General features: G+C 47.8%; 1 protein-coding gene across 1 annotated transcript in view; it reads right to left on the reverse strand.

Moving 5' to 3' along the window:
• FAT3 (FAT atypical cadherin 3) overlaps positions 1 to 13707 on the reverse strand; it is a 188290-nt gene that overhangs the window by 51693 nt on the left and 122890 nt on the right. The window contains 6 exon segments of the mRNA XM_032490429.1: positions 356 to 553; positions 3559 to 3702; positions 4755 to 4865; positions 4867 to 4893; positions 6025 to 6239; positions 8918 to 9307. Of these exon segments, the coding sequence (XP_032346320.1) occupies positions 356 to 553; positions 3559 to 3702; positions 4755 to 4865; positions 4867 to 4893; positions 6025 to 6239; positions 8918 to 9307 (1085 nt within the window).

The raw sequence follows: 13707 nt of genomic DNA on the forward strand, positions 1-13707 counted from the left end.
GATGTGGGAAATACTTCTCACCACAAAGCAGTAAGCTTTGACCGATTAGCTGTCTTGAGGGGTCAACTGGAACGCCAGGAATGTTCAGAATGCAAATGTGAGGACAGTGACCGTCAGCCTGGCACATCCTCCAGGAAGGTCCCTGTTGAACAAGGATGCTCCCCTTCCTTCCTGTTCAATTTCACACACAGAGGCCGCTTTTACTGGTGTGAAACTGAGTTGGAGATGAAAAGGGGAACATCCCTGCAAGGGAATAAATTATGTCTACTTGCTCAGCAAAGAAAACCCAACCAACGGGCACAGCAAGTAGCCGGGGAGAAAGCTGGCCTGATGCAGGCAGAGAACAAGGTGGTACCTGGACACACAGCACGTATTCCAGAGACTCCGTGTGCCGGAAGACCACCGCTGACCGCAGGATCCCATGCGAGTCCAACATGAATGCTTCCTCTTCGTTTCCCGACAAAACAGAGAAGGAGAAGGGAGGCCCATTGTGAAAGGAGTCTCTGTCTGTCACCACCAGCTGTAAAATGCTGGTGCCTACTGGCTTATTTTCCTGCATAAGAGAGTATATTAAAAAGGAAGATAAAATTACACCTCTCTTCACATTTTAAGAAACCCCATCATTACTGGCTGAGAGTGCTGGGCCAGAAAACAGGGCTTTTAGTGGAAGGGATTCCCCGTGATATTATCTTGTCTTCTGAAAATGTGCTGGCGTCTGTTAGTGTCATGCTTCCCATCCTTGGCTGCCTCCCCGTAACTGCCCCATGAGACAACGAGCTGCAGGTGAGAACATGAGGACTTGGCCTTGAACGGATTCGTAGGCTCCAAGGATGGTGCCGGCTATACTTTGTCCTTGAATTCACCTGAACAGCTCTGGAAATACATGGTGCTCACCAACCTTTGTGACTATGTCAGAAATCTTCTCAGGCCAAGAAAATATCAGCCCTTCGGGATGGGAAGGCATTTCCTCACTCTTGTCACAGCACAATTACACGAGGCCCAATATAATGACACAGTGTCACAATACTGGACTTTTTAGAAGGACAGCCTGGAAACTTCCCAGTAAAAATACAAAGGTACATGTCAGGTGGAACACAGGGCTTTACGCCTCCACCCATCACCACACACAGTTTTGCTGTTTGTGGAGAGAAGGGAAAGGGGATAGAATATTCCTCAGCTTGAGAATGAAGACAAAGGAAAGCCATAACTCCAGCAGTTTTGGAAGCCCGGCTGTTGGCCAGCATTATTTTGCAGAACCTCTGCCTTCTCCCCCACATGGAAATACAAAGCCTCTCTGTCACTCCTTCTTGGGTCAAAGGTTGTCCTCACTCTGAAAATGCAAATTACACTCCTGGAGGCTCAGGGGCTGGCTCCTCGTCCCACTGGTTAGACATCGGCATTACTGCGGCCAGGGCCTGAAGTCGGTTTCATTAGTTCAGGCGTTCTAACGACATCAACTTTGGATTAAGTGACTTTGCGTCACAGAGATGGAGACAATGAGACTTTGCATGGACCAGAGTCACGCACCGGGCGGGCACGCTCAAGTTTTACATGCTGAGTTAGTCTTCTAAGAACCATGTGTTGGAATAAGGAAATGATTCTGGGGTGAACAAAGGGAGGAACTGTTTTTTGAAGGAGAAAGAGAAGGGAACCTCAGAGACCTCTTATTCTGCTTCTCCTCCCAAGAGGCCTTTTGATCATCGGGAAGTAGACACCATCTCCCTCTGGAATCTGCGGTGGAACCGCCTCAGCCCAGCGGAGATTTACTGGTCCACACTGACAGCATACTCAGCACCACACAAAACAGAAGATTTATTAATTTGTTTGCTCGCTCTATAAAGGCCATTTCCTCCGCAGAAGAGAGAGAGGGGGGATGTGGGCCCGAGGGGTCGCATCCGAGGAAGGAGGGTGAAATATAACACAGACAGGCCCCGGCGCTGCAGACAGGAGCCACGGTCACCGCTCACGGGCTCGGAGCCTCTGTTCGCTCCCTGCTGACTTCTGTAGCACGTGTGAGAACAGTCTGTCAAGCTGATTGATGCGCGTCATAAAACCGAACGAGGAGCAGGCAGCGCGGCTTTGCGCTGGCGGCGTGCGCACCGAGGCGGGGGCGCGGCAGGAGCGGGAGGCGCGGGGCAGCCGCGTGGTGGGGACCCGCGTGGTGGGGACCCGCGTGGGGCAGAGCCAGCGCAGAGAGCGAGCCACCGAGGGAGGCGCAGGGCCTGCGCGAAGCTCTGCGGAAGTCGGGGAGGGGTGGGAACGCACAGCTGCTGGAAAATGCATCAGGGAGGAGAGGAAAACCGAAATACCACCGCAGAAGGAATCGGGTTTCCCTGACGAAGGGGTGGGAAGGGAGCGGAGAGCTGCTCTCCTCGAACCTGATCCCGGAGAGCTCAGCGGTGCAGGGCGGGTGGCTATGGATGGCCCCCGCTAAGTCTTGGATGTTATTCCAAAGGAGCCTTCAAGACCTGGCTCCCTCTCATCTCACCTTCTACCCGCAAAGCCCTGGGAACCCATCGCGGGTGATTCTGCGGCCAAACTGCATCAGGCAAGAGCTGGTTCTCTAGCATATCTGTGGTCCCCCAAGGCGCATATATCAATCCCTGTCTCCTATAAGTCCTCCACGCTGACAGTATTCCTGGACTGGATTTCCTGATCCCCCTGAAGTTGGGCTTCAGAAGCTTCTAGAAATCTTGGGAGGTGGAAGTAGCTTGGTGCTTAGTACTGTACTCATGAAATATCTTTTGAATTAAAAAAAAAATAGATGGGAGGAAGAGCCATTCTCTCTGATAGCAGAACACCCAGCAGTAAGTCACTCTATCCTGCAGTCTAACTTTAGAGAGCAGGTGGATTTCAAGTGCTAAACAAATTGCTTATGGAAGACTGGCTTTAATGAGTAGCAGGGCTAGCCTGATGTCGTCTCCCTCTGACAACGGTTTGGTTCGCATCAACCTCCTTCCCCTGCTAGAACAGCACAAAGTGGCGTAAAGGCAGCCTGCCGTCATGGAACGGGAATAGTCCTTTCAGGAGACAGACCTGAGTTCAAATGCTGACCCTACCACTGAACAGCTGCGCGATCTTGGGCAAGTCACGTAACCTCTCAGATCCTTACTTCCTTCACTATAAAGTGGGGGCTGGGGATGCAGTGGGGACAGACGGTGTACAGAAAGCACCCGGCACTTCAAAGAACCCTATTGGAGACAGCGATTATCAACTGTTATTAATCACTTGCAGTAAAAGAATCAGGTTCTTTTTTGCTTTTCTTTCTTCCTTTCTTTTTTTTTGAATCAGGTTTTTTTTTTTAGCTGGAAATATTTTAATACTGTTCACAGAAACATACCATTTATGAATTTAAGAAAAAAAAACCTTTAAACCGCTTTGAATTTCACAGTCTCTTGGGATACATCAGGAATATTATCAAAGGTGAAAACCTTGAATCAGGCTCTTCTCATACCAGCCCTATGACAGGATGAGTTGATATTAGGGAAAACCGATAATAAACCATGATGAACCACAGCAGAGGAAGGAGGCTGGGTGCACAAGGCAAGATCCGCTCACCTGAATCACGGCGGTATAGTTAGCAGGTGTAAAGACAGGGCTGTTGTCGTTCACATCGGAAATATCGATGTTGACAGTGGCCGTCGATGACATTGCCGGAATGCCACTGTCTACAGCCTGGACAATCAGGGAGTATCCAGACACCTGCCAAAGCACAAAGGGCCGACAGTGAACTGTGGCGCTTGCTTCCTTCTGGGCCCACTCAGATGCTGCAGGCTCGCTGTGCTTGTTGAAGACCAGACATACTTACTTTATTTTTTTTTTAACGGAGGTACTGGGGATTGAACCCAGGGCCTCGTGCATGCTAAGCATGCACTCTACAACTGAGCTATACCCTCCCCCTGCTTCACTTTGATTCTTTAAACCAGGGTTTCTCAACCTCAGCGTCAACTGACATTTGGGGCCAGATTAATTCTTTGTTGTCGGGCTGACCTGAGCACTGCAGTATGTTTAGCAGCATCCCTGGTCTCTACCCACTAGAAGCCAGTATCGCTTCTGCCCACTTGTCACTACCAAAAATGTCTCCAAACATTGCCAGATGACCCCTGGGGGTAAACCCCCGCCAGCTAGAACTGCAGCTCTCGGCCTTTGTGCAAACTGCAACAGTTGTCAGCACTGATTTGTCTTATGCACCAGTTTGGATACTTCAGGACTATGTTCGGGGCCTCTATCACCCCACGAGGTCTTTTTGCTTTTAAGTATCATGTCTGTGGCATCTTTTTCAATATTTAATTTCACTTTAAAGACATATTTTGGTCAAAAAAGAAAATGTTTAGAAACTTAGTTTAACCTCGGACAGAGGAAATTTTCTGGATTGTTCTTTCTGAGCTAGATACCTTCAGGTGATCCTTTTGTATCTGCTCACTCAGGGCCAAAGCTGCTCATGAAACCAGGCCCACAGGATCCCAAAGCTGAACGTACTTTTCTGCCTTCTTGCTTTGGAAGAGACAAAATTCAAACCATCCAGAAAGACATATTTTTGCTGTTTCTTTAAAGCCTCCCTAAATTAGAAACCACCAGCAACTTTTGGCAGCCTGTTCTTTCAAAGGTCTAACCCAAATGCTTCCTGCTGCATTTTAGTTCATCCATGTTTACTCCCATTGTTTAAAATGGAGAGACTGCTTACATTTTCAGAAACCATGCTTGATTTCAGTGAAGGGGTGGGTGGTGGAGGGAGCTGCCCCAAACTAGCTTACCCGTTCCCGGTCCAATTTCTTCTTAACCTTCACAAGACCCAAGAGAGGATCCACAGCAAATTCATTGTCCCGATCTCCACTCACAATGGAAAAACGAAGCTGTCCGTTGGGCAGGGCTGTCTGCATCTTCTGCTATTAGCTTCATGGGTTATAAGCAAAACAAAGCACAGACATGACACAAGTGACAGAGAAAAGCTTCTTCTTAGGGTCCCAGGCCTGTACAAATGGGTACAGCTCTGACAGTTTTTTTAGGCGCTCTGTTCACTAATGCCACTGACCAGGCCCCAGCGGGAGAGATTTTGGGTTGGCTGACGGGGGAAAGCACCATTACGGAAGCTGCCATTTTATTTCTGTTCATTTTTATCTGTCTACAGCCTGATGCTTGTAAGGACAGATGCCAAACTAACTGATAGGGCTGTTGCGGTGATTCTTTCCCAATTCTGCAAAACAACGGTCTCTGCCACTGAGCGGGGCATTTTCTAAACCTATGCATTTCCACATTAAGGAAGCCCCAGGAAATTCCCCGCTGTCTGCTGCTCCACATTGGTGATGTTGGGGTTTATACGTATGGAAATAGTCTCATAACAGCCCCAGGCCTCAGGAGAGAGGGCCTGGGAAGTCCACGTTTGATGTGTAAGGAATGACCACCCACAACCCGGTGCTGCGGGAGCCAGAGATGAGGATGGGTGGAAGGGACCTCTCCAACCTGGGGATGGTGGGGCTGCTGAGGCTGCTGAGGCTGGGACTCACTGGTTCCCAGATGAAATTTGTAAATCTAACAGCACCTGTGTTCTCCTAATACACGGCTTCCAGAAAGAGCTCCTCTAAGAGTGACCAATCAATCTTAAGCTTGATTCCACTGCCCTACTGTGTGTGTCTGTGTGTCTGCGTGTGTGTCTGCAGGAGGTGGGCTGGAAGGATTTTCTGTCCTTAGCCACCTACTAACTTGTCATCCCAGGTCACAAACTAGTAGGAGCTGCCATTAGAAATTCATTCATGGTCTGTCTTGTTTTCTCAAAAATCATACACTCCTGGGAGGAAAGTGATTAGCGATCACTTGCATCTTGACATAAATGAGCGTTATCAGACCCTTTCTAATAGACAGAGTGGAGAAGGAGCAGCTGAAAGGCTGGTGCTGACTAGAGTTCTTGGGAACAAAAGGACCCCAGAAGGAAAAAGTGTGAAGAGAATCCGAGGGAGATGTGGCTCACTTTTTAACCCTGGTGAGGACTGTCAGTCCCAGATATCTGGACCTCCCACAGGCACCTACCAAAATGACGGAGTCCCCAACCAAGGCGTCCTCACTTATGACAGCACTGTAGACGTCCTGGCTGAACGTGGGAGGGTTGTCATTCACATCCGTGAGGTTGATGCTGACCGTGGCCACGGCACTGAGGGCGGGGGTGCCCCCGTCTTTCGCTTCCACCACCAGGTAAAACTTTCTGCATAATTCATAGTCAAGGACCTCAGATACAGAAATACCCCCTTGGAAGAAAAATGGAGAGCTTTAGATTTGATTCGGAAAAAACACATGTCAGCAGCTCCACAATCATGGTTGTGTTTGTAACATCATCTCCCGCCAAGGATTTTAGATATTCAGGAATTTGTTTACTTAATGCCCTGCTGAACATCCCAGAGTCTGATTAATGCTGTCAGTTAAAACATAGCTATCCACCAGACACAACACTGAAGAAATTAAAGTCTTTGTGTGTTTCTGCAGTAGTTTCTGAACTTCTCTCAAGCAGCCTGAAAATCTCTGGCATTATTCACCCTCATGCAGTCTGGGGGAGGGACAGAAGGGAGCATCCCTGATCAATGTCTCCCCATGATTCCTCAAGTGGACCTAGGCAGGCTGGGAATGAGCCAAGACATGTGGATGGGATTGTAGGACCCCACCCCTCATCAGTTAGTCTGTGCTTGCAGAGTGAACTGAATTGAATTAGCCGCTAAGGTGCCTTTATAATATGCTTATCTAAAATGATTATGGGCAGAAACAGGCAAAGACTGCAGAAAGTTCAAGGTATAGTGACTTAATGGAAAAGAAATACCTGGGAATCAGTGGCCAAAGAGTAAGAGCGAGTTTAGTGTCTACAACTACAGAGCAGAGCTAATGGCCGTGTCGCAGAGTCATTCAAATTAAGCAAGCAGAACAGATGAAAGCCGCTAGCTGGGCGGCACCCCCAGGGGCTCCGTGAGTGCGCCTTCCCTCCCATCCCAGCCCTTCCTGCTGGGCGGCCCATTCCTGCGTTCTGCAGTGGGTAGCTGGTCATCCTACGGCCTGCAGAGCAGACCTCAAGGGCATTCACCCCTCTCCCACCTGGCAAACAGTCACTGGGACCACAGCACATCCGTTCTCTTCCCAGACAGGCAAGTTCTCTAGGAGCTAAGGCTGCCCTTCTATTTGAGGTGAGAAACAGAAGTCACACTTAGAACAAGAGCCTCTTTCTCTCCATAATTAAGTCTTCTTAGCAATTACCTCCTCGAGTGCTTTATTTTGCAACCCGGTCTCGTTATCCAGTGCCAAATGTACACAGCACTTAACCATCTCCCCACAGTGTTCACATACAATGGCCGTAACTAGACAGGCTAAGGCTAACACATATTTAAATGAGGAAAGTCCCCATACATTTTAATTTAAAGTAATGACCTTAATAAACAGAGCTACTGCTGGGAGATGCTGCTAATGCAGTCCCTCCATCGATACTTCCACCTTCCTGTACTGAGGGCAGGGACTATATGGCCTCCAATTTTTGCACCCCCATGGCATAAGCAGTGTTGTCCGGACATCAGAGCATGTATCCCACAGTCAGGAAGACCCGAATTCAAATTCTGGATCCATGTCCCCGCCCCATGTACTCACATCGGGGAAATAATTTAACCTCTCTGCAGCTGTTTTTCTCGTGTGGAAAATGGGAGAAGTCATGAATGATTTAACAGGAATCAGGCATATTTGCTATGCTAAACATTACTAATTATGATATTTCTTGTTCATATTTACTGGATTATCCAACAGAGAATGGACTCCTTTGCCCTTTTGCTCAACAAGTGCCTGTTCCTTGAGCAATGAGGGAATTATGTCCAACGGCCAGAAGGTGTGAGACTCAACTTTCTTACCTGCAAAATGGGGCTGCCTTGCCTATTCATGGGGGAATAGGAGAACAAATGAGAATATCCACAAAAGAGATTAGAAAATACTAACACACTCTATAAAAATACAAAGGTGAGTATGTTTACTTTTCGAAGAGTAGCCCCACTTTTTTCTGAATTCCCATCTTTATTTACTCAAAGCATCCCAACAGTTATTAACGCCCTAATGAAGAGAAAGCCCTGGGGTGCTCTTTTTGTTTTCTTGGTTTCTTTCTAGGCATCTTTTCCCCATGAAAGGCGCAATCTCCCCCAGAGCTGGAAACGGCAGTGTCCTGACCAGGAGCAGTGAGCAGGAATCCAGTACTTCAGCTCCAGCCAGCTGGCTGCTGGGTTCAGAAGGCTTGAGGGTCACCTTGTCTATCACTAATCAACATCTGTCTTAGTAGGTGACCAGAGAGGGCAGCCTGAGTGTGGACAGTGGCAAGCGGAAGCTAATCTCCAGGAGCACTGCCTAACACATCAACATATGTGAAATCCATGTTAAAAAGAAAAAAGTAATTGGGAATTTGAAATTTGCATCTTTTGGGGAGTGATGGAAATGTTAGCTCTCTTGATTGTGGTGGTGGTTTCATGGATGTATACACCTATCAAAATTCATCCAATTGTACATCTGAAATAGGTGTAGTTTACTGTACAGGAACCATACCACAATAAGGGTGTTTTAAAAAAGGGTGTTTATAAGCAGGAATGAGAGAGAAACAAACTCATATGCTCACTATGCAAATTCTACCTCCTCGCCCCACGTTGAACCACGTTACTGTTCTTGACCTTTCCTCTCTGAAAAGTCCTGGAGTCAACCTGGGGGCCAAGTATTTCCTAAGCAAGCCCACAACAAGGAGCTTCAACTCAGCCGGGGCATCTTTAGGAGCAGAGTGCCAGAGGGCCCTCTGGGGTCTGCCTGCAGGCGCTGCCCTGAGAAGAGCTGTTCCACCAAGAAGGGTGGTTGATGAGAGGGTTGGGAGGAGAACCAGGATATAGCGAAGCCTTGGCCTCTAAGTAGGCTGCCGTTTACTCACCTGTCTTTGGGTTGATCCTAAATTTTTCTTGTTCATTTCCAGACCGGATGAGATACGTAATCTCAGCATTCGTGCCTATATCTTTGCTGGTGGCAAAGACAGCAAGGACTTGGGTGCCAGGGGAGGTGTCCTCGGGCACCGTCACCAGGTAGTCCCTCCTCTCGAACACAGGGGGGTTGTCGTTAATGTCCAGGACGGTGATGGTGACGGTGGCCAGGGAGGACAGGGCCTGGCCGGGGCTCTGGTCGGCGGCCTGCACGCTGATGTTGTAGGATGACTGCTGCTCTCGGTCCAGCGGCTGCTCCAGCATGATGATGCCAGATGAGCTGTCGATGGAGAAGTACCCGTCGGCCGAATCGGCCAGGGAGTACACCACCTTCCTGTTGATGCCTGCGGGAGACACAAGTGCGTGAGCAGACAAAAACGGAGCCGGATGCTCGGCGCTAGAACATTATGGCTCTGCTGACTTCCTAAGGGCCACACACAGAAAAACAGCAATGCCAGAAACCCACAGCCACGATCCGATGACAACTTCAGTTTGTAAAAATTAAGACAACTGAACCAAACGGTAAAAAAACGGAAACTATGGCAACTAATGTCAGAAATAGTTGGATTTTCTTAATATATTAAAGAACCCCACGCATCTTTAAGAAAAACTCTAAGACGCCGCCAATAGATAATATGGGTCATGATGTGCCACAGAAAGAGAAAGACAAATTAATCGACTACGTCAACAAGTACTCCTCTAGAGTCTAGCAGGCACTATTCCAGGTGCTGGAGAGTCTCATAATGGATGAGACTAGAATGTTTTCTGAGGAACACATTTACATTCTGGTGAGAGTAAATAAGAAATGAACAAGAATAAGGAATCAGGACAAAAAATGGTATGTTAGAGAGTAAAAAGGGAGAAAAATGAAGCCATAATGGGGGATCGGGAGTGTCGGGCGCAAGGCAGAGAGTCTGGGAGCTGGAGGAAGGCTGGTCATTTTAAATCAGGTGGTTGGAAGTTTGACATCTGAGTGACGACCGGAAGGCGGGGAGGGACTGAACAGTGAAGACTTCTGGGGAAGAAGACAGCAGGCAGAGGGACCCACGGGTGCAGGGGTCCTAGGGTGGGAGCCGAGCTGGTGTGCTTGAGGAGCGCAGGGGAGAAGACCAGCGTGACCAGAGTGGAGAAGAAAGCCAAAGGAGATGAGATCAGGGTCGGGGAGCAGACTGCATGGCAAGGTGGGGAGCACTGGAGGAGGGGATGTCAGGTGATGCGACTTGGATCTTAACAGGATCACTCAGGCTGCTGGTTGTGTACAGAACAGCAAGACAGGAAGCAGAGACCCGCCGGCTGGCAGACGCCTGCAGGGACACAAGCCTGAGACAACGGCAACTTGAACAGACCGTGGTGTTGGAAGGGGTGAGACGTGGTCGGGTTCCAGATGTATTCTGAGCACGCAGGTGGGAGAAGTGAGGGGGTCTTGGATGTCTTCTGAACTTGGAGGTGGTGAGAAAAGATCCCCTTCTCCTTGTGGAGCTGGCAGGATGTGGGATGTAAATGAAAGAGAACATTCCAGAAGGACTTTTAGGTTTTGGCCCCGAGCAACTGAAAAGAGGCTGAGATGCAGAGGACTTTGAGGAGGACCAGGACTTGGACAAAAGACTATGAGCCCGATTTTGGATAGATGAAGTTTAAGGTGGGCATTTTATACTGCAGTGGAGAATCAAGTAGGAAGTTAGTACAGGAGGCTGGAGATCAGAGGAGTTATATATCTGAGGGTCATCAGCATTCAGGCAGCCAGCAGAGCCATAAGAACGCATCAGGTCATAAGCGAAGGTAAAGAGAAAGAAGAAATCCAATGACCAGGGAGTCTGGAGCTCCCCATCAAAGCAGGGGCAGGATCTAGCCACAGGGTGAGCTCCAGTCCCATGACTTAAAGAAAGGCACTGAGTTTTAGCAAAATACCGTTTTACCTTATTATATACCAAAGCCAGAACATAGCAACCAGGAAATGTCCATTAACAACCAACAAATTAGTGAATGATGACTGAATTGACTTCTGGTTCTGACGGCTGATTCAACTATTTTCATGTGAGGATCTTAGCACTTCAAAATGGTTTATATGCCTCAAATTCAGTAGGAGTTATGGTTTATAAGAAGCATAATATAACAGCTTCACAGGATGAGAAAGCATCCTGTTGATCCTGAATGCTCTAAATGAAGACAGTCATTAGTCATGACTTCAGCTATGAAGACAACCTGAAAATGTCTTTTGTGAATCACGAACCCTTAGAATATAAGCTCTTAGAGAGAGGGCCTTCGTGTGTGTTGTTTTCTATTATAACACCTCACCATGGGGGGACAGGCCTTTGGCAGTAATAAGAGTTAAACACTTTACTCCCTTAATGTTCAATTTCCCTTAAGCCAAAATTCCCAGCAAACCAATAAAATAATATATCTGGAGGGAATGACATAAATTGCATTATGTGGCTTTAACCAAAAGGTCAACACTGAGAACTTGTTCTTGGTTCCATTCCAGAGAGTCCATTTTTTCCCAAAGTTTCATCATTTACTCTTATGTCTCTTTCAAAACAACCGCCCTGTGATATATAAACATCAACCTCTGATTTTTATTGTTGCTGGGATTAAAAACAAGAAGTCTTTCCTCTTCCCTTGCTGCCTCTTAAAATCAGGCTGCCTAGAGCAGAGGTTTTAGGGATGCCTTCTGCTTATCCTTAGAAGTGGCTACAAGATTAAAATTTTCAGCATAAATTCCCAGAGTGAATACACAGAAGATTTCGGAGGTGATCAAATGTACACCTGAAAAACAGTAATCCCGCCTGGGTGTCAGAGCTGCTTGTGCCCTGGAAGCGGCCTTGGCTGATGGGATGATGTCAGGACGCCTCTCCAAGGCACAAACATGCATTTACGGAAGCACATTAGCAACGGAAGTAAATACACCGCATGGGTTTTCAAATCACACACGTTCCTTGGGGATTTGACTCCTACCCCTGGCACATGGAACACCACTCTGAACAACCATAAGATGGGGCAGGAAGTCGATGCAGGAGGCTTTCTCTGAGCATCTGGTGACACCACCCCCCGCTGCACTGATGCTCACACCAAGGGCTGAAGGCTGTGTGTGGTGCCGCTAGCATCTTTAGGTAAGCACGAGGGACAAAGTCCTGTTTTCTCTAAGTTCCTTGCTCAGTCCCCTTAAGGATTTCAGGAGATCTGCTCCTGGATATGGTTCCTCCTCAGGCCTGAAGATCATGCAGGTAGAACGCAATGTCTGACTCGTGGTTCTGAAAGCCATGGTGCCGGGACCAGCTGAGTTAGGAGAGGTAGAGACCGGGTTTGCAAACTGTCGCTCTCTGTGGCCTCAAGGCCTCGAGGAGAGGTGCTTTTCATGGCTGCCTGTGTTTCCTTCGCTGTGACTGAAAGCTAAAATCTAATTAAAAATATCACCTGTGTTCCTGGTCTGCAGATTTCTCTTCCAGCCCTCTCCGGAGGCCCTCGGCTCCGCTTAGACCCCCAAGTAGGAGATGCCATGTTCCCTGAGCTCCGGGCTCAGTGGGCTAGCCTTGTTGTTGGAGTACTGCATTTACAAGGCTGACATTAATCAGCCACACAAAGACCACAGCTCCCCTCCGGGCAGGTTCTGTTCATTTAAAACTTGGTGACAGGGTTTTTCTGCTTTACTGCAGCAGAAAACCATCCCCTTCCCCAAAAGCTGCTGACCCCGGCTCCCCCCACCCCATACATTTTGCTTCTGACAGTATCTTGGGCATTCACACCAGAAGGAACAGGGAGATTTATTGTTCACCTCTCCTTTCTGTTACCAATCCGACTGATATGAAAGTAAGAAGCAAGACCAGAAAATACGGGGGGAAAGGGGCACCCAAACCGACAAACATGTTAAGTGGTCTCACTTCTGATTTGGTGGCTCTCAAGAGAAGAGCAGGACACATTTTTAGAATGTATGAAAACTGCAACTTGGACACATTTGCAACGGACTTCAGTGATTTCTAGAAATAAAGTCAGCTGCATAAATGTCACTTTGCTGACAATACTTTTGGTGTAGTGCTTGGGTTTCTGTTGTATTACCAGACGATGGGGGGCTGTCTTTGTTAAACGAACACAGGTCCTGTCACTAAAGTGGAAACTTTCTATCCAAGGGCATTTGATAAATGCCATCCTTCAAATCACCATCCTTTCACTACGTATCTGGCAGAAAAGACGAACCCGGGCTGAAGACTCGGTTGCTAATTGGTCTAACGCTCTTCCTGCATGGCACGATGTGTTCTATTAAGGTATAATAGTAATCCATCATTTTGCGTCTGTATTTTTAAGTACGTAATTCTCTTCTCCAATTTGTGCCTAATTTAATGAGGACGGAGCTACTTAGCTTCTCAAAATGCTGAAATGCCAGGCTACCAAGAGAAGTATGATTTTCATTGCAAGTGACGTTTCTGCCCGTTAACTGTGGCAAATGGAGCAGGCAGGCCTTCAGAGGATTGAAGGCGAGTAAAAAGAGAATGTTTAAAATCCCGATTTGCTCAAAGGAAGTAATAGGTAGTGGCATTTTTGCAGAGTGGGGTTGGAGGAAAGAAATGGCACGTATGACTTTCCAGGAGGGGAGGCTGTGACATCCTGGGGTGGGTTGCCAAGGGCATCTGTATTTCCTCCCTTGGAAGGTTTCTGAATGGAAACTAGATTCTCCTCAACTCGGCCAAATGGAAAGATAGATTATTTAGGGGCATAAAAGTGCATAGAAGTCCAAGTTTTAATTGCTTTAAGA

The sequence above is a fragment of the Camelus ferus genome, chromosome 10 (assembly GCF_009834535.1).
Source record: "Camelus ferus isolate YT-003-E chromosome 10, BCGSAC_Cfer_1.0, whole genome shotgun sequence".
NCBI classification, from domain to species: Eukaryota; Metazoa; Chordata; class Mammalia; order Artiodactyla; family Camelidae; genus Camelus; species Camelus ferus.